At 49.0% G+C, this 24,348-nt stretch overlaps 1 protein-coding gene across 1 annotated transcript in view; it reads right to left on the bottom strand.

Annotated features, from left to right (window-relative positions):
- Nucleotides 1–22,229, bottom strand: part of Myo5c (myosin VC) — a 77,325-nt gene extending 55,096 nt beyond the window's left edge. The window contains exons 1-6 of the mRNA XM_032909725.1: nt 22,024–22,229; nt 9,933–10,043; nt 6,966–7,131; nt 5,927–6,071; nt 2,921–3,077; nt 331–474 (exon numbers count right to left, since the gene is read on the bottom strand). Coding sequence (XP_032765616.1) covers nt 331–474; nt 2,921–3,077; nt 5,927–6,071; nt 6,966–7,131; nt 9,933–10,043; nt 22,024–22,050 — 750 coding nt within the window. The 5' untranslated portion in view covers nt 22,051–22,229. The remainder of the gene's footprint in view (nt 1–330; nt 475–2,920; nt 3,078–5,926; nt 6,072–6,965; nt 7,132–9,932; nt 10,044–22,023) is intronic.
- Nucleotides 22,230–24,348: the final 2,119 nt, after the last annotated feature.

Raw genomic sequence — 24,348 nt, 5'->3', positions numbered from 1 at the left:
CAGAAAAAGAACCTGAAGGGGAAAGGAAAGCCAGTCAGACCGGATCCTTCAGGCTGCAGAAGCCACGGGCGGTCCAATGAGCCTAATTACATAAGCAGTATTTAGAGCTAGGGACAAGGAGGTTTAATGCTTTTTTAAAAATTATATTTATTTAAATAGGTGAGTACACTGTCTTCAGACACACCAGAAGAGGGAATCGGATCTCACTACAAGTGGTTGTGAGCTACCATGTGGCTGCTGGGAATTGAACTTGGGACCTCTGGAGGAGCAGTCAGTGCTCTGGACCGCTGAGCCAACTCTCCAGCCCCAGTTTAATACTCCCATCCCTACCTGAAAGACAACTCTGGACTTCTCCAGGAGGTAGGTTCTCATATTGGCGCCGATGATCTGGTTTCTCTCATCAAAGCTGATTTCCGTGTACTTCCCAAACCGACTGCTGTTGTCATTGCGAGTGGTCTTGGCATTTCCAACAGCCTAGAACACACAGGGCTCAGGATCACGGAGTGGTGACCAGTGACATCCTACGTCACTCATGGAGGCAGGGCAGGTTAGTGGAGGAGCCTGGGGCTGAGAAGGGCAGCCTGGTTCCCCTGAGTCTGAAGGAGCACGGATTCTGGGATTCACAGCCCTGTTTTCTGTAGAACGCTGTAAAAGTTAACTCCTTTTGTCATGTCTGGTACTTGCAATATGGAAACATATGCATCTTGTTGTTGTGGACTGAATGTGTCCTCCCATGGTCACGATTCTTTTAGGAATTATCTTGTGTATATGTGTGAGTACACGGAGGGTGGTCAGAAGTCAACTTGTGGAACTCAGCCTTCTCTCCCTACCTTATGAGTCCCAGGACTGAACTCAGGTCATCACGCTTGGCAGCACACGCCTTTATCCACCGAGCTACTACTTCACCAGCCCAGATGTCTGTGCACTGAAACCCCCACGTTTTGTGTTGGTATTAGGAAGCAGGACTTTTGGGAAGGCGTGAGGGAGGAGCCTGAGGGGAGAGGATTTCATGCCAATATAAAAAAAAGACTGTTCAGCGAAGAACTGTCCATGTTCTCTTTCTCAGCCATTGAAGACACTAAACAGAGTCTTCAGAGGGCCCTGCCGTGTTAGCATCCTGGCCTCTGTTCTACACCACCAGAACCGTGAGAAATAACAATTCTTTGTAAGCCCTGTGGTTCTCTGCGATAGCACCTGAATGCACTAAGAGTCGGTAGGCGCAAAGGAGGAGTGTAAAGTGTGTCAGCTGTGCAGGCACCGACTTTACTGAGGGCCACACCTTCATTGGCTCACCTCTAACCTTGCTCCCTCCCATGCAGACTTCCTAGTCAGTTGCACAAACTGCCCCTCCCACCTCCCACCTCCCACCTCCCACCTCAGGGGCTAATTTTCATTCTTTATTCTTTTGTTTCAACCCAGGGTTTCTCTGTGTAGCCCTGGTTGTCCTGAAATCTGCCTCTGCCTTCCAAGTTCTGAAAGGAGTGCACTGACACCACAACCTCCACCACCCGGTTCTTGAATCTACTCTGCTTGAATGCCTTCCTCATTTTCTTCCTACTCTTCCTCTCCTCTCTTCCTCTCCTCTCTCTGTCTCTGTCTCTGTCTCTGTCTCTCTAACACACACACACGCACACACACACACACACACACACACACACACACACACACACACAAACATTTTCGCTATCTCCAGACTGGCCTCAAACTTACCACTCCTCTACCCTCTGCCTCACTCTTCCTAGTGCTAGGATTACAGGCAGATGTGTATATACACGTGTGTATAGCCATAACACGTGTCACGTGACACTTCCTCTGGATGGCTTTTCTATTACTATCTTGGATGGTGAATTATCTTTCCATGTGGCCAGCCTGTGCCTGTAGCTATGCACTTAAGGCGTGCTCAGTTCCCCCTTTATCTGTGTGGCAATTTCATTTTAAAATATGCTCTGTTAGCACAGAGTCCTGACCTTAAAGACTGAGCCTTACTTCTTTCCATTATGTTGAATACTGACCGACATGGCAGTAAAGCAGGCAGGAAAGTCCCTGAAGGTTCTGATTTGGGAAACAGGGAGAGGGCTCTGGGAGTGTGTGTGCGTGCGTGTGAGTGTGTGTGTGTGTATGTGTGTGTGTGTGTGTGTGTGAGTATGTATGTGTGTGTGCGTGTGTGTGTGTGTGTGTGTGTGTGTGTGTGTGTGTGTGTGTGTGTGTGTGTGTGTGTGTGTGTGTGTGTGTGTGTGTGTGTGTGTGTGTGTATGTGTGTGTGTATGTGTGTTTGTGTGTGTGTGTGTGTGTGTGTGTGTGTGTGTGTGTGTGTCTCGCAGGCTGCACTACCAAGTCCTTTCTCTGCAATCTTCTCATGTTGTAAGGCATACAGCATTGGCCTCAGGAGTCCCTCCCCTGCACGTTCTAGGTAATACCTTGTCTCATGGGGTGTCTGCTCATCCTGGGGTGCTATGTGGGGGCTCTGCTCCACTGGTGAAAAGAATAAAAGTGACTATAGCTAGCATATGCCCAGGGGTAAGCTGTCAGTACTCTATGACTGACCTTAGATCCTCAAAGCTCAAACAATCCCCTCGTAAAACTCTAAAGCGGGTAACAGCCAGTTTGTGAGAGTAGATGTCTGCTGGCTGAAAGCACTCGTGATCCCCACGTGGCTGGGGACTGCTCCCAGGATGTCAGGACTCATTTGGGTTCCTGAAATCTGATGACCCAGTGTCCAGATCCACAGGCAGAGAGAGCCTTGGCAGGTCTCATGCCCTCCAATCTTGTGTCGCTGTTCTTGCCCTCCCTCACTCCTTTGGTCTTTAAAGGAAGAAGTTGAGTCAACGACATAGCTCATGGGAAGAGCTACCTCCCTCCTCACCCCCCTCCCCTGTACCTCCATCTCCTTCAGTATCTCCTTCAGTAGCCCTGTGCCTACCTCAGTGATGGGATTGGATGCCAGGACTTTTTCCTCCACATGGGCGTTACTGCTGGACTTGCTGACGGTGGCAAAGTACCTCATGGCGTATCTCGCAGAGACAGTCTTCCCGGCTCCAGATTCCCCACTCACGATTATGGACTGATTCCTATTGTTCCTAAAAGTAACCCACGAGAGATGCACTGAGATGCACTAAGGAAGCTTAGCTTCTCTCCATTAAAAAGGCAGAAAGCTCAAGGCCAGTCTAGGCAACGTAACAAGACCTATCTCTGGAGAGGACCAGAGGAGGAGGGAGAGAGACGTGGCTCGGCCTAGCAGGCATGAAGCCCTGGGTTCCCGGTAAGCCAGGCATGGTGGTACACTGAGGAAGTGGAGGCAGGAGAATTTCAAGTTCAAGGTCATCTTTAGCTATATAGGACATTAGAGGCCAACCTGGGCTACAAGAGACAAAGAACAAAGAAAGAAAGAAACAAAGAAACAAAAAGAACAATGACAACAACAAACCAAAGCAAAACAAAATATCGTATGTCTATCATCTGTCTGTCTGTCTCTCTTTCTGTCTGTCTGTCTCTCTTTCTGTCTGCCTGCCTTCCTACCTACCTACTTATCCATCTATCTAATTTAGAAAATGGGCTGTTGGGGAACTGCCCCAGGGTCCAAGTACTCAATGAACTTCCTTCTACCTCTTTTTTAATATGTGATCACAGAGAACACACGGTGTTTCCCACTACGACCCTTGTCCCTCGGTGCTGAGGTACCCAAGACCATGGCCAAAGTCATCAACCACTAGAAGGGTGTAGATTTACAGTCAAAACCATGGCTAGGATTCAGAGTAAGATCAGCCAAGGGAGAAGCCATGGTCGGAAGACACAGGAAACTGGTGCCTACGTCCCATGAGCTTTCTTCATTGTGTCATAACGGCTATGTTCCTGACTCAGGGAATGGATCTCGTGGCCTGTAAGAAGTTCTGTTTACCTGGAACCCACACATCAGGGGCTCTGTGCCTGCCCTCAGAGGCCTGGGAGTTCAGCCTCCCAGGACAAGAGCGGGTCCTCAGCACCAAACACGCCGTTGATAAAAAGCGTAAGCTTAGGTGCAGAGAGCCATGTTCACAGGAGATAGATGGAATTGTCCCGAAATTGGCCAGGCTCAGGCTAGCTTTCAAAGGACGTTCTCAGGATAGCTTCCTCAAGCCCCAGTAGCAACTTCTGCACATCCTACTGACATTATTTTAAGAGCAACGATTCAAAATATATTTGGGAACATATGTGTTCTATAAGCCTACACACCGTTACATAATGAAGATATTTTAAAAATCGTGCCGTAAGCTTTTCAAGCCGCAGGACTGTGGTGGTATACTGCAGCCGTGGGATCGGCGCCACTTAGGTGTTAGACGCCGGGCGGACACTTCACATTTGTTCTGTTATTCTTTGCAAAAGTCCTGTGGCATACTTATCAATTTTACAGTTGTGTGAGTCTGGGACTCTGTCATGGGAGTTGACTGGGGGCACAGTATGTAGCCTCCTGTGGTGATGCTGGAGTCCCTGGTCCAGTCCTTTCATCTCAAAAAGGAAGAAAGGAAGACCCTTAAAAGGTTGCAGACAACAGTCTCTCAAGAAAGGCAGTTGGCTCAGTCCACCAAGCCAGTCCTCCAAGAGCCCATTTTTATTTCAGTCCTTTATTCCAGTGACACGGATTCAAGCTGGAAACTGACATGGCCCTGCAGTTCCATTGACCTCACAATGACAATGACCAGACTGTCGCTTCAGATGATGGTCATCAGAATGTCTGTCAGGGGTTTCTGAGAGGTCTGCTGAAACCAGAAAACTCCAGAAGCAGGAGGTGCTGTGGTTGGGAGCAATCTTGCTACAGCTCAGACATCCATCCTTTCTTCCTTCTTGGGAACGTGACACTGTTGTGAGAGGCTGAGCTACTGCTGAGCGAAAGGGTAGGCCAGCCTTATCTGGCCATGTGGGTATGTCCCATGTTGCTCTGCGGGGGCTCTGTCATTTGGAAGACGATCCCTTCTCTTGATCCATGTGACGCAGAGTATGAAGGAGATAGCTAGGCACTAGTTTGACCCTGTGGATATGGGTCTACCTTAAGGGATGGGGTAGGCATCATCCAGTCTCTGAAGACTTGAAAGAGGTGAGCTTTAGCCTCAGGTTGCCCACTAGGCTTCCCTGCAGGAGAGAGCCATGCCTTGTTTATGTCACCATGGCTTCCTTGGCCATAAGTGCAGAGCGGAAGTGAGTCCGCAGATGAGGACCATTTGGCTGCTATACACAGAATTACGAGGCAGGTCCAGAGCCCATGCCTTGGTTTCTTATGCAAGATGGGGGCATGATAGCAGTGCAGCGAACTTCACAGGAGTGTGGCAAAACCCGAAGGAGACCACTGGGTGAGAAAGTTCTTTTGCAAACTGTGAAGAGTTTGACAATTTTAGGATGGTGTTTTTATTCTCCAGCACCCTACAGACAATGGAGTGGCACGAAGATAGTCATGGGAGCAACAACTTACACTTAGAATCATGAAAACCAGGGCCCAGCTCTCCCTTTAGCCCACTGTGTATGCCAGGTAGCTGGCACTCTAGGGGTAAGGTTACTGTGGGAAGGCATGGATATTATGGGCTGTCCTGAGGGTACCAATGATGCTGGAAGTGTGAACCCAGTGCTTTTGTTACAAGAGGATTTTTGTAAATGTCCAGTAGCAAAATCTATAGGGTCACGCAAAAGCAAAGCGAGGAAATCAAGTTAAAATCCAAACCCGTGGCTAGAACCCGTGCTTAGCTGGCAGTGGATTCTGCCTCCTTAAATTGGATCAAAACCAAACCGTAAACAGAGACATCTCACGCTGCAGAGTCAGTGGTCGTCCTCCAGCCAAATGGGCTGCAGGGAAACACAGACCTGACTTAGGAGCTCAGGACAGTTTCCTTTCACTATGAGGGCTGGGCAAATGCAGAGAATGCAGGCAGAGCCAGGAAGGCCAGCCTGGCAAGCAAACTACCTGGCCATCTGCTTGTAGGCCTCCTCTGCAACCGCAAAGATGTGTGGGTCCATGTCGCCCATGTTCTGTCCGCTGTAGGCGTGGATGATGGCATCCCCATATATTGGCAGCTGTTTGTAAGGATTCATAGCCACCAAAATGATTCCTGAGGAAAGAGGTGAGGTGTGGTTAGCAGACTTGAAGGGGCTCATCCCATCTGTTCCTCTGTGAGTGACCCCTCCTTGGTGACCCCCCTTGAATCCATACTTCTTTTTATGTCAAACTCTTGACGCATATGCAAATAGGTTACAGAACATAATCAAGATGGCGGGCCTTTGGTTTCAGGGTCCTCCCCTATCCAGGGGAGTCAGTGGTTCGGGAACTTACTGCCAACCCTTCACATGTTAATAGCACCTGGAGATCCGTCTTGGGAGAGTTATTAACACGGATGAGGTCCTGAGGATGGGGGACCCCAGGGCAGCCTGTGTGGAAGACACTGGCATCCGTACACCTGCTCTGTCTCCGTCAGGAACCCTCACCAGATGCTCAGAGGGTGACTGCGCCAGCTCTTAAGCTTCCCAGCCTCCAGAGCCACGAGCCAAACTTTTGTTCTTTGTAAGTTATCAAGGCTCAGATATTCTCTATTACTGCATCAGAAAACAGAAGAAGACACCCACCCCCGCAGGCTCTTTCCAGAAGGCCTTTGCTTGACTTAGGTCAGGTCACTCAATGCTCTGAATCTTGGTTATCTGACAGTCCCCTTCATCTAAGGCTGTTCTGATGTCGGGATGGGGTGACACGTGGGGAAATGAACTGCGTTTTCGCAAGTCCCAGCGTAAACGGAATAATGACAACAATGTCCCAACAAGTAATAAATGTGTTGGATGTGGTGCGAGACTCAGACACTGGCCCGTGGCGATCTTTCCTCGTAGTGCATCTTCATTCCCACGAGCAGCTCTCCTCACACAGACACCTCTCCTCACACGCACTCTCAACGCTCAGCGTCCAGAGTGCTCAGGACACGCAGACAGCAGGCCTTGGGGCTACACCGGATCCTTACCGCTGTACGTGTAGATGAGTTTGGACTCTGCGAAGCGGATCCTGAGGTTATGCAGCACTGCAGGCTCATGGAGGTAGCTGAGGGCTGTGAGATCATTCTCACCCACCAGGATGTCTGGGTTCCGAAGTGGAGGCAGTGACCCTGGGTCCACAGGGTAATCCAGTTCCTACAAACAAAGACAGGTCTAAACTTCTGGAAATAAAGGACTTTTAGTAATACTTTTAGTATTACCGCTAAACTGTCTACTCCTACCCACCTCTCATAGAAGCATCTCTCACACTTTTTTCTTTCATTTTTTAAAAAGTCTTATTTATGTACTTTATGAATATGAGTACACTATCATTATATTCAGACACATCAGAAGAGGGCATCAGATCCCATTACAGACGGTTGTGAGCCACCATATGGTTGCTGGGAATTGAACTCAGGACCTCAGGAAGAGCAGTCGGTGCTCTTAACCACTGAGCCATCTCTCTGGCCCCACCCTATGCTTTTTAAGAGGCTGTTTGTGTGGGGTGTATGTGTGTGGATGGTTTGCTTGGCTTGCATGCATGACATTTATGCAGTGCCTGAAGAAGCCACAAGGGGGCGTCGGATTTCCCCCTTGAAACTAATTACAAAAGGCTGTGAGTCACCATGTGGGGTCCCTGGATTGAACCCTGGTCCTCTGCAAGGACAGTAAGTACTTTTAACCCCTGAGCCATCTCTCCAGCCCCCACAAGTTTTTGTTTGTTTGTTTTTTTGAGACAGAGTCTTACTAGGTAGTCCACATTGACCTCAAACCCTCTATCCTCCTGCCTCAGCACTGCTGGGATTACAGGTGGGTCACCACACCTGTCTTAGAAACTTTTAAGTAGAGGAGAAAGGAAATAACCTTTCTAGGTGACTCAAGGCAATGAAAAACTGGGAGCCAGGGGATCAAAGCATTGACTGTGTGTCTTAAAGCACGTCCCCTCCCTCTACCTGACGCTCCTCTTCTGTGAGGGGGTCCTCAGAGCTGCAGAGGCTGTGATGGAAGGTGGTAGGAAGCCAAGCACATGTATCCAGTGGCCCCACTCTATGTCTACCATAGGGGCCATGGGAATGTACACCTGGGAAGATGCTGTTGCTGGGACAACCCAGCCTCAGGTGCCTCATGGCTCTGAAATTGCCAAGTGTCTCCTTAGTTGACACACTGGAGGGTGAGAAGTATCTAAAGGAGCTTGTGTGGGGGAGGGGGCTGGCCCTGCCATCCTCGACTGTGGATGAATGGCTTCCCCAGTTCGGACCTTCTTTCCTAGGAGCTAATCTCGTATTCCCCAAAGCATCTGCTGAGCACAAGGAAGGCGATTTTGTAGTCCTTCATGGCATCCTGACTGAAAGGACTGTTCCCCCGCCCCCCGTTGCCCCGGTAATAATAGTATCCTGATGCCTCCACTCCTGCTTTACTACTAGAGGAAGCTCAGGTCAGAGAGAGAGAGAGAGAGAGAGAGAGTGTTGAGAGAGCTTGACCTGCTGGCTTATCTACTGCCTTATTCCCAAGCTTCCACTCCTGATACCCAGTCTGGGATGAGCTGTCCCCTGGCAAATGCTAGGGCCCCCGGTCTCAATAGATGCTTCAAGCCAGGCCTCTGAGGAAGGCATGGCTGGCCAGGTGAACACTGAACAAGACAGGCTGGGAAGACTCTCTGTCCCTCACATCGTCCACTCAGGGCTAGGCCCTGTGGTTGGTCAGTTCCATGTCAGGAGAGAAACAGCTAGGGAAGTTCAGGACATTGAATAAGAGTCCTTGGACCAGATCACACTGACCCTCAGCAAGGTAGGTCTACATGAAGTCTGCCTTGGCAGTCAGTCCCTAATTATTCCACGCTGTGCTGGAAAAGAATACCAATAAAGAGATTCTCCGATGGGGCCTGGGAAGGGAGAGGTAGGGAGGGAGGGTGGGAGGGAGGGAAGGAGGGAGGGAGAGAGAGAGAGAGGGAATGTATTAGCCAGCTAGTCTTCTCTGGGGGAGGGGAAAACATGAGATTGAGAGATGGAGGCAGGGGTGACATATTCTACACAAAGCAAGCTTTGTCCTCTGGTACAGGGAAGGGTTAAGGTAAGAGGCACTGGCTGCCTGCCATTCTCCGTTTCCCTGGCCAGGGAAAGGCCACCTGGAGCCTGCTAATTGCACCAGCAGCTGCTTTCTCAAGTCTTCCCTCCCCAGGCCCAGCTGCCTGTTTAATCCTGAGGTACTTAGGACCCAGTGTGGCATTCAGTAAGAGTGACAGCGAGCTAGGAAGAGCAAGATGTCCTGCAATACAGCACCACAGCATCCTGACCTGTGACATCACGCGTCATTAGCTCCTTCCCTGTGTGGCAAGTAAGGGATCCAGACTTAGCAAGCCGTGGGGCCTGACCCCAGAGCACGGATCGTTCCTTCTCTGCCACTTCTGAGATCTCAGGAAATGCCTGATATCTAGGACCAGATGCCCGGAAGTGGTATGTGGTGTATCTATGTGTGTTTTGTAAATTCCAGCATTTAACGTTGATAAGGAATTCCCAGCCCACCCCTGATCCAAAGGAGCACAGAGAGTTGGCCAGCTCTGCATCTAAAACTTGCATCTAACAGCACAAAGCCAATGATGGCTATAAACCAACCCAGTCACGAAATCTTCAGTTGCGATGAACAAGACTGGGGTGGCCTGTGGCTGACTGCAGCAGCACCTCCCACTGGAGCCCTGGAGGACGGCTGAGCCTTCTTTTTCACCACTGCTGGTTCCATCTCTGTGCCTTCCACACAGCCTCCCAACCCTTACGTAATCTATACCTCCTAGACTGACTTCCTAGCATTGCAGTCTCCTTCCACACCTCCCACCTCTCCCTGAGATCTAGCTCCCTCTTCCCATCTGGATCCTGCCTGGGCATCAAACTACTTCCCTCCAAGTTCCTCCCCTGCCCAGGCTGTTTATGTCATTATCCACTATGGACAGCAGGGACCCTCACCGTGCCATCCTCAAGCAAGAGTCGGAGGACTTGGTCACCCACTCTGTAGTCCTTCGCAATTTCAGCCGACTTCCAAACTTCTTCAGGATCTGGGATCCAAACCCTGTTGTACTGACCACAGGAAAAGACAGGTTTAATCTCGACATTTGAAAACCCCAAACACAGATCATTAGATCCCCATAGGAAGCAGGGTTACATCCTGTCAACTGGATCAATGCCCACATTAAGAAGACTTTCAAGGTTAAGGGATAATTCTGTAGGTAATGTGCTTGCCGTATTAAGCACAGGGACTTGTTCAAGTCCCAGCCGCCAAGTAAAAAGCCAGCCGAGGTGTTTAGAACCCCGGTGGATCCCTGAGGTAGGCCAGCCAGCTACCCTAGCCAATCAGTGAGCTCTAGATTCCAGTGAGACCCTGTCTCAACAAACATGGTGATGTCTGGCCTTTGTATGTGAACACGCACACACACACACACACACACACACACACACACACAGGCACGCACACACACACACACAGGCACGCACACACACACACAAGCACACACACACAGGCACATACACATCATCTTCTCAGAATACTAACGCCTCCTCTTGTGCTGTGAGGAGGTAATTTTAGTGTGCTGGCGATGCACCACCAGGCTTACTGGCCCTGTTTCATAGACAGCTGAGTTTCAAAGTTTCAGGAACAGATTATGAAAAACTGCAAGCTTGGGGTGGGAAGAAAATCTGAGGATTCCCTAATAGAAAGTGGGAACTTTCTGCAAGACTCAGCAGAGGATTTGGGCTTCCATCAATAAACGACTTATTTAATTTCTGGTACCTCTTTTTATATCCGTAAAATGATATACAATCCTCTTTACAGGGGCACTAGGAGGCTAAGAATAGGTCCTAAAAAGCAATTGAGGCTGCATATGTGACTTTGGTGGTACAGTGCTTGTCTAGCATAAAAGAAGCCTTGGGTTCTACCCCCAGGACTGAATAAACAAGACACGCTGGTGCACACTTGTAACACTCAGGAGTGTGTGTGTGTGTGTGTGTGTGTGTGTGTGTGTGTGTGTGTGTGTGTGTGTGTGGTGTCAGGAATTTAGGGTCATTCATGGATATATACCGAGTTCAAAGCCAGACTGGGATACACAGGACCCTGTTTCTAAAACAAAACAAGCAAATAAAAGCACTTCATAAATACTAAAGAAGCACGGTTACAGAAGCATTATCCAGGACTGTTCTTATTTTGAAACAGGGTCTCAGCCTGCTTCCCAGGCTGGTCTGAAACTGGCAATCCTCCTGCCTTCTGAGGGCCAGGATCACGCACACCCATCATACTTGGCTATTGTTCAATTATCACTGCTGTACATTGGCAGTGGCCAAGGATTTTCACCTTGGGGACGGCAGAAGGCCCTGGGCAGTTGCTCACTCAGCTCTCTTCCCAACAGGAGCTGGTGGTCTCCTGTCAGTGCTGTGCAGCAGATCCTACCGTGCTCCTGAACTGTGTCCCTCCAGGATTCCTGCAGTATGGCCGTCCTGATCCCTGATGTGGTGACTGTGTTTGGGGCCCGAGAGCTCACCAAGGGTAAATGAGGTCTGGTGTGAGAGCCCTGACAGGATGGGATTATAGGAACAGTGGTCTTATAAGAAGAGATTTGGCAGGGCTGGCAAGATGGCTCAGGGGATAAAGGTGTTTGTCACCGGGTCTGGCAACCTGAGTTCCATCTCCAGGATCCATGTGGTGAAAGGAGAGAATCAATTCTGAAGGTTTTTTTTTTTCTGACTTGCACCTATGCACCATGGCACACATGCACCCTCCAATATTAATAAATATAAATAATAAATTAATAAATAAAAATAATAATTTTTAAAAAGAGATCCGACGAAGTACCAGTGTAGGTTCCCAACCCTCCAGGAGAGCCCACCGTGCTGGGGAATAGGTAGGCAAACAGGAACATGAACGGGAGGCCCTCACACAGAGACGCTGTGCAGTACCAAGAACAGAAATAAGAACCCTACCTAAGACAGCCACATCCTTCCCCGAGACAGACGGACTTTCTGAAAGTTGACTGTAAAGAGTTCAGAACCGAGGCACTGGGCGATGGCCGCTCAGAAAAGTGCTTACCTTGCAGAACAGTGCTTTGCACTCTATTTCTGTGATAAATCACTGGCCCAAAGCAACCTGGGGAGGAGAAGCTTTATTTGGCTTATATATCCTGACCATAGTCTATTGGTAAGAGAAGCCAAGGCAGGAACTCAAACAGGGCAGAAACCTGGAGGCAGGAACCAAAGCAGAGGCCATGGAGGGGTCCTGCTTACTGGCTTGCTGTCTATGCTTGCTCAGCCTGCTTTCTTATAGAACCCAGGGCAACCTTACCAGGATAACCCTGTCCATGATGGGCTAAGCCCTCCCACATCGGCCTTTAATCAAGAAAATGCTCACCACAGGCTTGCCTAGTGGTCATTCTAATGGAGGTATTTTCCCAACTGAAGTTCTGAAGTTCCCTCTTCCCATATGAACCTGGCTTGGGTCAAACTGACGACGATGTCGTCGTCGTCGTCGTCGTCGTCATCATCAAATCTAACTTTGTAAACCTGAAGACCTGCATATAGTTCCAAAACCTTACATAAAAGTGCTAGGTGTTGTGTTTGTACTCTGTAGTTGTTTGAGTGAGAATGACTCTCATAGGTAATGCTTAGTTGCCAGTTAGTGGAACTGTTTGGGAAGGATTAGGAGGTATGGCCCTGTTGGAGTAGGTTTGACTTTGTTGAAGGAGATGTGCCACTGGGAGTGGGCTTTGAAATTTTATTTTTACACTTTTTTAAATTGGATATTTTATGTATTTACATTTTAAATGTTATTCCCTTTCCCAGTTCCCACCTCTCCCACCCTCCCTTCCCCTGCTTCTATGAGGAGGCTCCCCCTCCCAGCCACCTACTCCCACCTCACCACCCTGGCATTCTCCTGCACTGGGAAAACGAGCCTTCACGGGACCAAGGATTTCTTCTCCTATTGATGACATACAATGCCATCCTCTGCTACATTTGGGGCTGGAGCCATGGGTCCCTCCATGTGTACTCTTTGGTTGGTGGTTTAGTCCCTGGGAGCTCTGGTGAGGTCTGGTTGGTTGATATTGTTGTTCTTCCTATGGGTTGCAAACTCCTTCAGCTCCTTCAGTCCTTTTTCTAACCTCTCCATTGGGGTCCCTGTATTCAGTTCAATGGTTAGCTGCAAGCATCCTCATCTGTATCAGTAGGGCTCTGGCAGAGCCTCTCAGGAGACATCCATATCAGGCTCCTGTTAGCAAGCACTTCTTGGCATCAGCAATAGTGACTGGGTTTGGTGGCTGTGTATGGGACGGATCCCCAGGTGGGACAGTCTCTGGATGACCTTTTCTTCAGTCTCTGTTCCACTCTTTGTCCCTGTATTTCCTCCCATGAGTATTTTGTTCCCTTTTCTAAGAAGGACTGAAGCATCTACATTTTGGTCTTCCTTCTTCTTGAGCTTCATATGGTCTGTGAATTGTTTCTTGGGTATTCCAAGCTTTTGGGCTAATATCCACTTATCAGTGAGTGCACCATGTGTGTTCTTTTATGACTGGGTTACCTCACTCAGGATGGTATTTTCTAGTTCCATCCATTTGCCTAAGAATTTCATGAAGTCATTGTTTTTAATAGCTGAGTAGTACTCCATTGTGTAAACGTACCACATTTTCTGTATCCATTCCTCTGTTGAAGGACATCTGGGTAGTTTCCAGCTTCTGGTTATTGTAAATAAGGCTGCTATGAACATAGTGGAGCACGTGTCTTTGTTATATGTTGGAGTATCTTTTGGGTATATGCCCAGGAGTGGTATAGCTGGATCCTCAGGCAGTTCAATGTCCCATTTTCTGAGGAATCTCCAGACTGATTGCCAGAGTGGTTGTACCAGCTTGCAATCCCACCAACAGTGGAGGAGTGTTCCTCTTTCTCCACATCCTCACCAGCATCTGCTGTCACCTGAGTTTTTCATCTTAGCCATTCTGATTGGTGTGAGGTGGAATCTCAGGGTTGTTTTGATTTGCATTTCCCTGATGACTAAGGATGTTGAACATTTCTTTAGGTGTTTCTCAGCCACTCAATATTCCTCAGTTAAGAATTCTTTGTTTAGCTCTGTACCCCATTTTTAATAGGGTTATTAGATTCTCTGGAGCCTAACTTCTTGAGTTCTTTGTATATATTAGATATTAGTCCTCTATTGGATGTAGGATTGGTAAAGATATTTTCCCATCCTATACTCAACAAAACTGGGATTATGGATGAAATGGACAATTTTCTAGACAGATACCAGGTACCAAAGTTAAATCAGGATCAGACAAACCATCTAAACAGTCCCATAACCCCTAAAGAAAGGCTTTGAAGCTTTAAAAGCCCATTTCAGGTCTTTTCTATCTGCCTGGTGCCTGTGGGTCAGGAGGAAAAGCTCCCAGCTATTGTTCCAGCACTATGCCTGTCTGCCTTCTGCCATGGGGGCCCTGGATTCACCCCTAAACCTGTCAGCAAGCCCCCAGTTAAATGCTTCCACTTATACAAGTCACCTTGGTCATAGTGTCTCATCATAGCAATAGAAGGGCAACTAAGACACGCTCATAATCCTGAGCTTGGCGTGGGGGTAGGGTGGAGACAGGTAGACCCATGGCCAGCCAGCCTAACCTACTTGGTGAATTATAGGCCAAGTGAAGAACCTTGCTTCAAAAAAACAAGGTAAGATGGTACCTAAGAAAGTGCAATATCTAAGGTTAACCTTTTGACCTCTCCACACACAGAGTCACATAGTCTCTCTCTCTCTCTCTCTCTCTCTCTCTCTCTCTCTCTCTCTCTCTCTCTCTTTCTCTCTCTCTCTCTCTCACACACACACACAGTCACATAGTCTCTCTCTCTCTCTCACACACACACACACACACACACAGTCACATAGTCTCTCTCTCTCTCTCACACACACACACACACACACACAGTCACATAGTCTCTCTCTCTCTCTCTCTCTCTCTCTCACACACACACACACACACACACACAGTCACATAGTCTCTCTCTCTCTGTCACACACACACACACACACACACACACACACACTACAGACTCGTGTGACAGTAGCTGGCTGCTGTGCTTTCAGGGTGACAAGCTGCTCTTGTGCATGTGTGGCTGGTCCTGGAGCCCATATTTACACCATGTACGCTCTGGGTTTGGGGACAAATAGAAATAACAACGTCTTTTGTGAATCTCTATTTCTTCCTAACCCAGAGGGCAAAGTTTATGACTACAGAAAATACTCCCTTCGGTGAAGTGATCCTATCTTTGACACAGTCAAGGTTTTCAGTTACAAAGCAAATTTGGGGTGGGGGAAGCTGGCTCAGTGGTTAAGAACATTTGTGGCTCTTATAGGGGACTAGGATTTTGTTTTCAGCACCCAAATAAGGAAGTTCACAACAGCCTGTAACCCCAAGTCCAAGGGATATGACGCCTTCTTCTGGCCTATACAGGTACCTGTATACAGGTACTACATGCATATAGCACATACAGGGACACATACACATACACATAAGGAAATATGTAAACCTTGAACAAAAACATTCTGAACAATCAAATTATGAGACGGGGTCTCTTTCCAGCTCTGTAAGTCAGGCCGGCCGGTGTGCAAGCTTCTGGGAAACTTGCCTTCTCTGTCTCCTACCTCCCTGTAGGGTGTGGTATCTTTCCATGGCCTTTACGTATGCTCTGGAGAACCGAATCCCATTGCGAGGCTTACATGACAAATGCTTTAACCACTGAGCCAACTCTTCAGCCTGGCCGCTATGTTTCCGTAGAGTTTGTACCTGACCTGGGTTCTAAACGTTTACTCTGGAAACTGGACAAAAGGTTGAGTTCATACATTTTACCAGCTGTGCATCTTATTTAACAGATAGAACAAGCATGAGAGCGGTTAGTGGACACCACTGAAGTATACAGAGGGTGTGTTGGGAGGCCTGTTACTCAAAGTGCTTTAGGAAACTTCATGAACTGCAGGCAGGTTGGAAGGGCAGAGGGATGGACAGACATGTCAAAGAACAACAGAGACAATATTCATGCTGGAATGGGGATTGGAGGTAGACCCTCCGTATAGAGTTCCTTCGCTCAAGAGCCTCAAGAGGGGGTTGGAGGAAATACAGAACAGGAAAAAACAAAGAGGTCCAGGGCATCCATACTAGATAGGCCGACGGGATCGTTATCTGTTAGCTAACGTAAATTGTCTTGATTCGCAGACAGTCATTAAACATTGATCATGACTAAGTCATCTAAGTAGATCTGATCCTTGATAGACAGGGGCTGGGTTAGATGTAAAATGGGAGTGGGGGGGTGAAAGAAGCTGAGAGAAAGGAGAGAAGGGGAGGGAAGGCAGGAGAGACATGGGGGGTGGGAGGGAGAGAGAGAGAGAGAATGAATAGACAATGGAGGTAGCCCAGCAGACAATCAGGCAACAACCCAGACCTGCATGGAGCCCTGAACACATAGACACGCCTCTTAGATATACCCACACCCACCACGTGCATCCTTGTCATCACAACCACTCATCGCCTACCTCAGGTCTGCTAATCCAAGTGTTTGCTTATCACTATGTGGAACCTGGGGAACCCCACCGAAGAGGGGGAGGAAGGATGGCAGGAGCCAGAGGGATAGAGGACACCGGAAGAGCACAGTCCACAGGGTTCACAGGAGCTCACAGAGGCTGAAGTGCCAACCGTGGATGCTGTGTGGGTCTGAGCTCCGTTCTCTGTGTATTTGCTGTAGTTGTGTAGCTCCGTGTTCTTGTGGCCCCTAACAGTGGGAGTGTGGATGTCTCTGACTTTTGTCTGCTCTTAGGACCCCTTTTCTCCTACTGGGTTGACACATCCAGACTTGATATGAGGGCTTGTGCCCACTCTCACTGTAATTTGTTAAGCCATGTTCTGTGTGTATCCCTGGGTAGCAAGAATCGTCCATTATAAGATTTCAGAGCTAACAGTCGTGTAATGATCCACTGTGATCTTCCTGTCAAGTTTAGAGTGGCTGACAGCTTATTTTAGATGCTGTATGAAGCAGGAGAAAGTTGAGGTGTTCAGATGGGAGCCTTGCTGGAGGATGAGGTCCCTTTGGTTCAAACTTTCAGAGGAACACGGGGCTCTGGGAGCTACTAAGCAGTCGCTGAGCTGGCCAATACTTCCATTTCACTGATGTTCGAATTCAAACCCAGACAAGTCAAGAGCACACCAGAGAGAATCTTAAAGAACCAAGACAGCGCCTGTGACTTCTGCTTTGACATGCGTGTGGCTCTGACGATGACCCTGAGAAGCTACCTGCCTGACTGTCCAGGGCTCTCTTGGCAACCTCTGGATTCATTTCAGCTAAAAGTATCGTTCAGCGGATGTTAAAAGGCATGCGACTACGCTCCTCTTCTTTCTTTCTTTCTTTTTTTTTTTTTTTCCGGAGCTGGGACCGAACTCAGGGCCTTGAGCTTGCCAGGCAAGCGCTCTACCACTGAGCTAAATCCCAAACCCCTACGCTCCTCTTCTTTGCTACATGCACCTCAGCATCCCAGGTAACCATGCCCACTGGTCCTCTTATCCAGGCCCATACACTGCCTGAGATCTAAAGTCCTGCATCAGAAACCCAGCCTGCTAAGCAAACACTCCAGTTTACTCAGCTCCACGGACAATCTATTGTCCTCCTTCCCCACATTCCTCTATCCACAGGGCGACACTCTAAGCCACAGCGAGAGCTAACTGAAGCATTTAGAAAAATACACACAAGCTGTGCAAACAGAGTGACCCAACTCTCACATGACTCATGAGACAGAAGCCTACATCCTGGAATGGCCAGCCAAGCTTGCCGCAGGGCGGAGAGCCAAAAGGCTGCCTCTAGGCCTTTTCTGGGCTTCCTCACCAAGGAGCCCAGAATGAAGCAAAGCTGGGAACAGAGAGCGCCTTGAGGAAGCAACGTGGGCTCAAGGTTATGTCACATCCTCCTACGTCACAGTCACCAGTGAGCTGTGGCCCACCTGTCTGAGGGTCTTCTGGCATTCACCATGCACAGGGCCTGAAGGCTGACACGAATTGTGTACTGACAGGAGCCTTCTCCTGGCTGTACTTCCTGGATTGGAATCTCTATGCTCAGGGCATCTGAGCCAGACAGGTGACATCACACCTCTGTTTTCTTCCTCTTCACTTATTCCTTGTAGGTCCCTCCCTGAGATCTCTGTCCCTTCCATGTGGCAAGCTGTTTCTTGAGAGTTCTAGCTACCTCCCCAACTGCTCCAGCGCCTGCACCTTTGAGCCCACAGCCAAGATTTATAGTCGATCTCAAGAATGCTAATTCTAATACCTTTAGACAGCAGACCCCAAAGTCCTTGGCAATCCACAGTCCTAGTTCAAGTGGTGACGCGGCTTGGGTAAAGGTGTCTGTGTGTGTGCAGCTATAGAGGATGCTGAAGGGTGGACAGGGCTGACTGTCGATGGACCCTTCTTCACTTTTGACCTTTTGAACTACTCATAGATCAAACAATGGTGACTCTAACTTTTTAACGAGTTCCTTGTGTGTCTACAGTCCTGGCATTCCCAATCTCACCCTCGAACTCTTCATATTCGAGCAAGACAGGTACACAATTTAAAGACTGTACCTTTCTGGGCAAAGCCTATGTCAGCTCTGCCCACAACCCCTGAGCAGCTGGTAGACGGCAACATCACCAGCAGAGGGGCTGACTGGAGAAGGGCCTGGAGCAGCTTTTGACCGCCTTTCTCAGCAGTGGTCAGGCGTGTACAGGTTCTTGGTCTTCAGAGGCCTCTCCCATGCCACTGTGAAGTTCTGAGGCAGGGTTTGCACGGCTCCCTGCCCGTCACCACGGTGGGGCCTTGTGACTTGCTGGACACTGGGTTTGGTTCTATAGTTACTGTATACAGCTAGGAAGCAGGTGGACTTTCCACAAGTCCTCTGTGTGGGAAAAAACTTCAACTCCTTGAAGATGATAAGGACAGGGCCCAGGTCAAGGCATTGAGAGGCATTAAGGATCTGACTCTGTCAGCTCTGCGTAACCTCAGACAACGTCCTTGATCTGAGCCCTGTATAGAATGGGACGTGAAGGTGTAACACATAGATTATTTTTTTCTACACTATTTGAGATCAAAAGAAGGTTCTGAGGGTGATTTCTGGTTCATAGAAATATTCGTGCAAGATAAAAAAAAAAAAAAAAAGATCATGTCCACAGCTGTCACTGTAAACAGAATCCCCCGTTCCTTCATGCGTGCACAGAACAGGCATTTTGAGTGCTCTCACTGCTTTTACAGGTAGTGGTCGGCAGAGGAGAGCTGACCATGTTAACAGTGTACTGGTGCCGGAAGGAGGGCTGGCTGTGGACCTCTCGGGGTCTGCTCAGATGGACTCTGAGTGGTGTGCTCGCTCCTGGCCAGTGGTGACCAGGCAGACCAAGCTGTGAAGAACAGGCAGGCTGCCTAGCAGGCATGAGCCAGCTAGGAGAAGTGGCAGGGGCTCAGTGAGGACGCAGAGGTGGGCCTTATGGCTGCATTGGGATTTGAGAGGAACAGAACACAGTTTTTAAGTGGGGATTGGTCAAACCAGTTTTTCTCAAAGGGATTTCGAGTAATTCTGCTTGGAACATTTCCAAGGCCGGCAGCTATGGAGAGAGGTGGGTTGCTTTGCACTTCCTGCCCCCTGGCCTCTCTCAGGAGTCCCCTCTCCCTCTGGGAAGCTCCCTTCCTGGTACTTCCCAGCCTTTCTGGCTCCTCCTCTGTGATGGCTCATCTTGGATTGGCAGCTGACTGCTGCTCCCTTGGCAGGCAGACACTCCTCTGTCCCAGCCTAGGCTCTCTTTTCTCTTGCACTCCTGCCTTGGTTTCAGTGACCACAGCCGGGCGGAGGGCTCCCCTCTGAGGACTGAGCTCATTTTGAGAGACACCCCAGGCTCTGCACGCCCCACTCACTTACTTTCCCTTGTGTCTTCTCATTACTTCAACACAACGCTGGTTAAAAAAAAATGTGCTTGATGACCTCTCTCAGAAACATTTTCTTCTCCTAATGGCTTTTATGCAGCCCATACACACCCTGTTCTCAATCACACAGACGCCAGGTCATCCTTGGCGTGTCCCTTGTCCCCATATTTCCAGGCCAGTTTCTACTTTGGCGTCCCCACCCTCTGTGTCTAGGATCTATCCAGGCCCCTGAATGGCTGGGATCCTGAGGAGACAGCTTACCTACCACCCCGTCCTTCCATTTCCACTCAACCCCCCATCTGCTCCAGCTCTGTCTCCCCCACACTCTCTAGGCCCCAGCAGACATCAGGTTGTCATTTCTCACGTCAAAGAACCAGAAAATACCTTGGTAGGCGAAACAATTCCGGAACAAAACAAAACACCTTTCTTTGCAGTGTTTCTACAGAGAAATCTGGAACACCCCCCCCTTTCTACAATGTCCTAACTTATTTTTGAGGAAAAGTGTTGCTATTTAACCCTAGCTGCCTGGAACTTACTATGTAGCCCAGGCTAACATCAAACCCAAGGCCTCTTGCCTCAGCCTCCTGAGTGCTGGGGTCACAGACAGTGATAGGGTTCTTAGAGATAGGGGTAGGTATACCCGTGTATTTCTGCTTTAAGAAAAATTGTTACTCAGAACAGGTCAATGATCAGCCACCTATGCCCCAAAATACCCAACAAGGCAGGGTTTTTTTAAGTTTTTTTTTTCTTCTGATAATCACATGAAGACTTAGAAACATGGCAGGTCACCTGGTGGTTTACATTGTCTCTAGTAAAATATTCTAGATAAAAGGTTGAGCTTCCTGGTAGAGTGCTTGCCCAGAAAGCACAGGTTCAGCCCCCAGCTTGGGACAAGGATAAAGGCGCAGAATTGATCAGCAATGGTTTAAATGCCTCAGAGGGATTTCCTCTTCGATGAGTGCTATAATTTACTCCTTAAACAAAACTCTTCCCCCAACCCCCATGGAAAGATAATCCTGACAAGGACCCTTTACTATACATTGATAGTGGAAGTGCCTTTTACATTTAAGGCATAAAGATAGGTGGGGTGGGGGGGGATGTCTCTAATGCCACTGCTCCAGTAGCTGAGACAAGGTCTCCTCAAGTCTGGTCAGCCTGGGCTATGTAGGGAGGGCCACTCCAGTCAGGGACACGAAGCAAGAACCTGTCTTAAAAAACATGGTGGAGCATGGAACCCACACCTTTAATCTCAGAACTCTGGAGGCAGAGGCAGGCAAAACTCTGTAAGTTTGAAGCCAGGCCCATCTCCCTAGTGGTTTCCAGGCTACCTGGGGTGACACAGTGAGACACAGACTCAATAAACAAAACCCCAAACCAAACAATACCCCTCCCCAAACCCCCATTAAGCTACGGTTCGTGTGTGTGTGTGTGTGTGTGTGTGTGTGTGTGTGTGTGTGTGTGTGAAAATGTTCCAACAGAATCCATTCTAGTCCCATCTGTCAGAATTTAAAGGGGTCTAACTTCCCCTGCAACAGTGTAGCAGGATCTGTTTCATGGCTCTTTTTAAAGCGTCAATTATTTTCACCCATTTTTTTTTCTGGATGAGAATGAAGCTCTTAACCCCTTGAAGTTTTCCACAATGCTCGTGCTCAGGGTCAGGCCTGTCGGAGGTGCTCTCTGAGCACACTGGCTAGTAAGAGCCCAACAGAGCCCGGGGTCTGGGACTCTGGGCTGCTGGTTCATGTGCTCAGACCAGGGAGCTTCAGGCAGATTCCCCTGAGGGTCTTCAACCCGCTCAGGGAAGCTCACCAGCATTCTAGGACACCACCGATCTAGCCTCGGAGTCCTCCAGACTCCGAGGGCCTGGAAGGTCACAACGCTGGTTACAAAGCTTGTGGTGCTGGATCGAAGCTCCTGCCCACTGTGGGACTCAGATTCCATCAGTGGCAGCAGGAAGGGTCTGGGTGATCTAGCCACCGGGCATGGAATAGCAGCCTTCCGTTGGGTGTACCCACCCACAGGGGACCCAGGCGGAGCTGACAGCTGCTCCCGGCCTCCGCTCCTCCACAGGTCCGGGCAGGTGCACAGATGTGTCCCCGCGCCCCTACCTGCGCGTAGAGCTCGGCCACCGCCATGGACCTCCTCTGCTGCTGCTGCAGGGGACTGTGAGCGCCCAGCCAGTCAGAGCCTGGCCATCTTGTCCAGAAGTTTCCCCGAGTGCCACGGCTCCCTTCCCCCGAGGGCTCGGGCGTCCGGACTAGGGCTGGCGGCGGGGTGGGGGTTGGCAGTCGGATTGGTGCTCGCCTGCAGCCCGCGCTGCCATTGGCCCGGCCCAGGTAACAGGTGAAAGAAACCCACAGGGGTCCCGCCCAAGTTCCCGCTCCCTCACAGCGCCGGGCAGAGCATAGGAAAACCAAAGAATCAGCGAGCTCACAGAACTTCTTAATTGAGGAAGGGGTGGGATAAAAGAAAAAAGTCGTTGTCCTGCGAACATTTTATATGCAATAGAAAGTAAGATACAGATCAAGGAAAATGCACCCAGAGTTTAAGCCAGTAAAAACCTCGAGCTTGTACCTCTCTTAAAGGACAGATAGGAGGGCTGAATAAGTACGGGCCTTTCGGAAGGATGGGAATATTTAACATTCAAAAGGTGTTGGTTCCACTAAAATTAATACATAGGTCCAGTACACTCGGTTAAAAATCCTGGCAGCATGTTTGTGGACTGACGTTATTTTTATATTTTATATGGGTTAGAAGAGCATGAACAGCTAAGACTATTTTCACCACAGAGAGAAAAGAGATCCTGCTGCCCTTCCTTGGAGTAGCCCATTTTCTTTTTTCAGGACTTATTTCACTTATGAGTACACTGTAGCTGTCTCCAGACACACCAGAAGAGGGCATCAGACCCTGTTACAGGTGGTTGTGAGCCACCATGTGGTTGCTGGGAATTGAACTCAGGGCCTTTGGAAGAGCAATCAGTGCTCTTAACCGCTGAGGCATCTCTCCAGCCCTGGTCCTTTTATTTTAAAGCCAGAATCTCTCAGGATCTGGGGTTCACTGAGTTAGGCTGACCCAGGAGCCCCAGAACTCCTAGTGTCTCTGCCTTGTCTGGCTTTACAGTGCCCACAACACCTATTGGTTCCGGGGGTTGAAGGCGGGTCCTCAGGCTTGCATTGCAGTACTTCATAGACTAAAGCTGTTGCCCGGGCCCCATCCTACCACGTATTCATGGGCTAAGCAAACTATAATCATTAAAATAGTGGGCTTCTCATAGAAGAATGGATAAGTGGGTAATGGAGTCTACTGGAGTCCATCCATAGAGCCCCACACTGTGAAACAGAAAGACTATCAAAGTAGATCCATGGCAAATGTTGAATGAAAATGTGGATCCATGGTCGCAAATGACATATAAGCAGGCTAGGTGACCGATGACGGTTCCAGCATCAGGGGACTGAGGCAGGGAGAGCCCATGCTTTACGATGGCCCGGTTGGGTTTTGTCCTTACCCGAGATGGTGCGTCACAGTAGAGACTTTTGAAAAAGCTGTTTTATTAATTTGTGAATGGATATATACTTGACACTGGGGACTCACTAGGTTGCCCACTCTGTCCTTAAACTTGAAACTCACCTGCTTCAGCCTTCTAAACAGGAGAGATTACAGGTACGTACGTACCACAGAGCCTGGTGGCTGATTTTTTTTTTAATTTTTTTTTCGGAGCTGGGGACCGAACCCAGGGCCTTGTGCTTGCTAGGCAAGCGCTCTACCACTGAGCTAAATCCCCAACCCTCCCCTTTTTAATTTTAAGCTATTTTTTTGACTTCTGGATAGGTCCACTTGGTTGGGTTGTATGGTTCTCATTATATTTATTATTATTATTGTTGTTGTTGTTATTGGTTTGGTGTGTGGTGTCCTGTTAGGGGCTCTGATTCTTTGGAAGGGATATGATAGCTTTGCCTGTGCTGTGTTGTTTGACCTTTGAGTGGTAGGAGGTGTGTGTGTGTGTGTCTCTCTCTCTCAAGCTAGAATCTTTCCCCCCATTTTGTATGTGTGCTCTATCTGCATATGCACCTGCATGCCAGAAGAGGGCATCAGATCCTAGTAGAGATGGTTATGAGCCACCATATGGTGCTGGGAATTGAACTCAAGATCTCTGAAAGAGCAGCAGTCAGGGCTCTTAACTGCCAAACCCCCTCTCCAGCCCCCCCCTCTCTCCCTCCCTCCCCCTTTACAGAGTCTGTGAAGGACTTGTACTCCTCCTCCTTTAAGCACACAGTGACAGGCAAAGTGAAGGCCCGAGAGCTGGGCTTCTTCGTGGTAAGATACTTACTCGCGCCTTCACTTTCTTGGAAATCCATTCAGATTCCCCAGGGCTTGTGGTTTTCATGCTCGCCTTGCTGGGGACCCGTCCTTCTCTTCTACTGTGCTGGAGCAGA

This window comes from Rattus rattus, chromosome 8 (assembly GCF_011064425.1).
Source record: "Rattus rattus isolate New Zealand chromosome 8, Rrattus_CSIRO_v1, whole genome shotgun sequence".
NCBI classification, from domain to species: Eukaryota; Metazoa; Chordata; class Mammalia; order Rodentia; family Muridae; genus Rattus; species Rattus rattus.
Note: the sequence above shows the minus strand (reverse complement) of the source record. Positions and strands in the feature narration are given on the sequence as shown.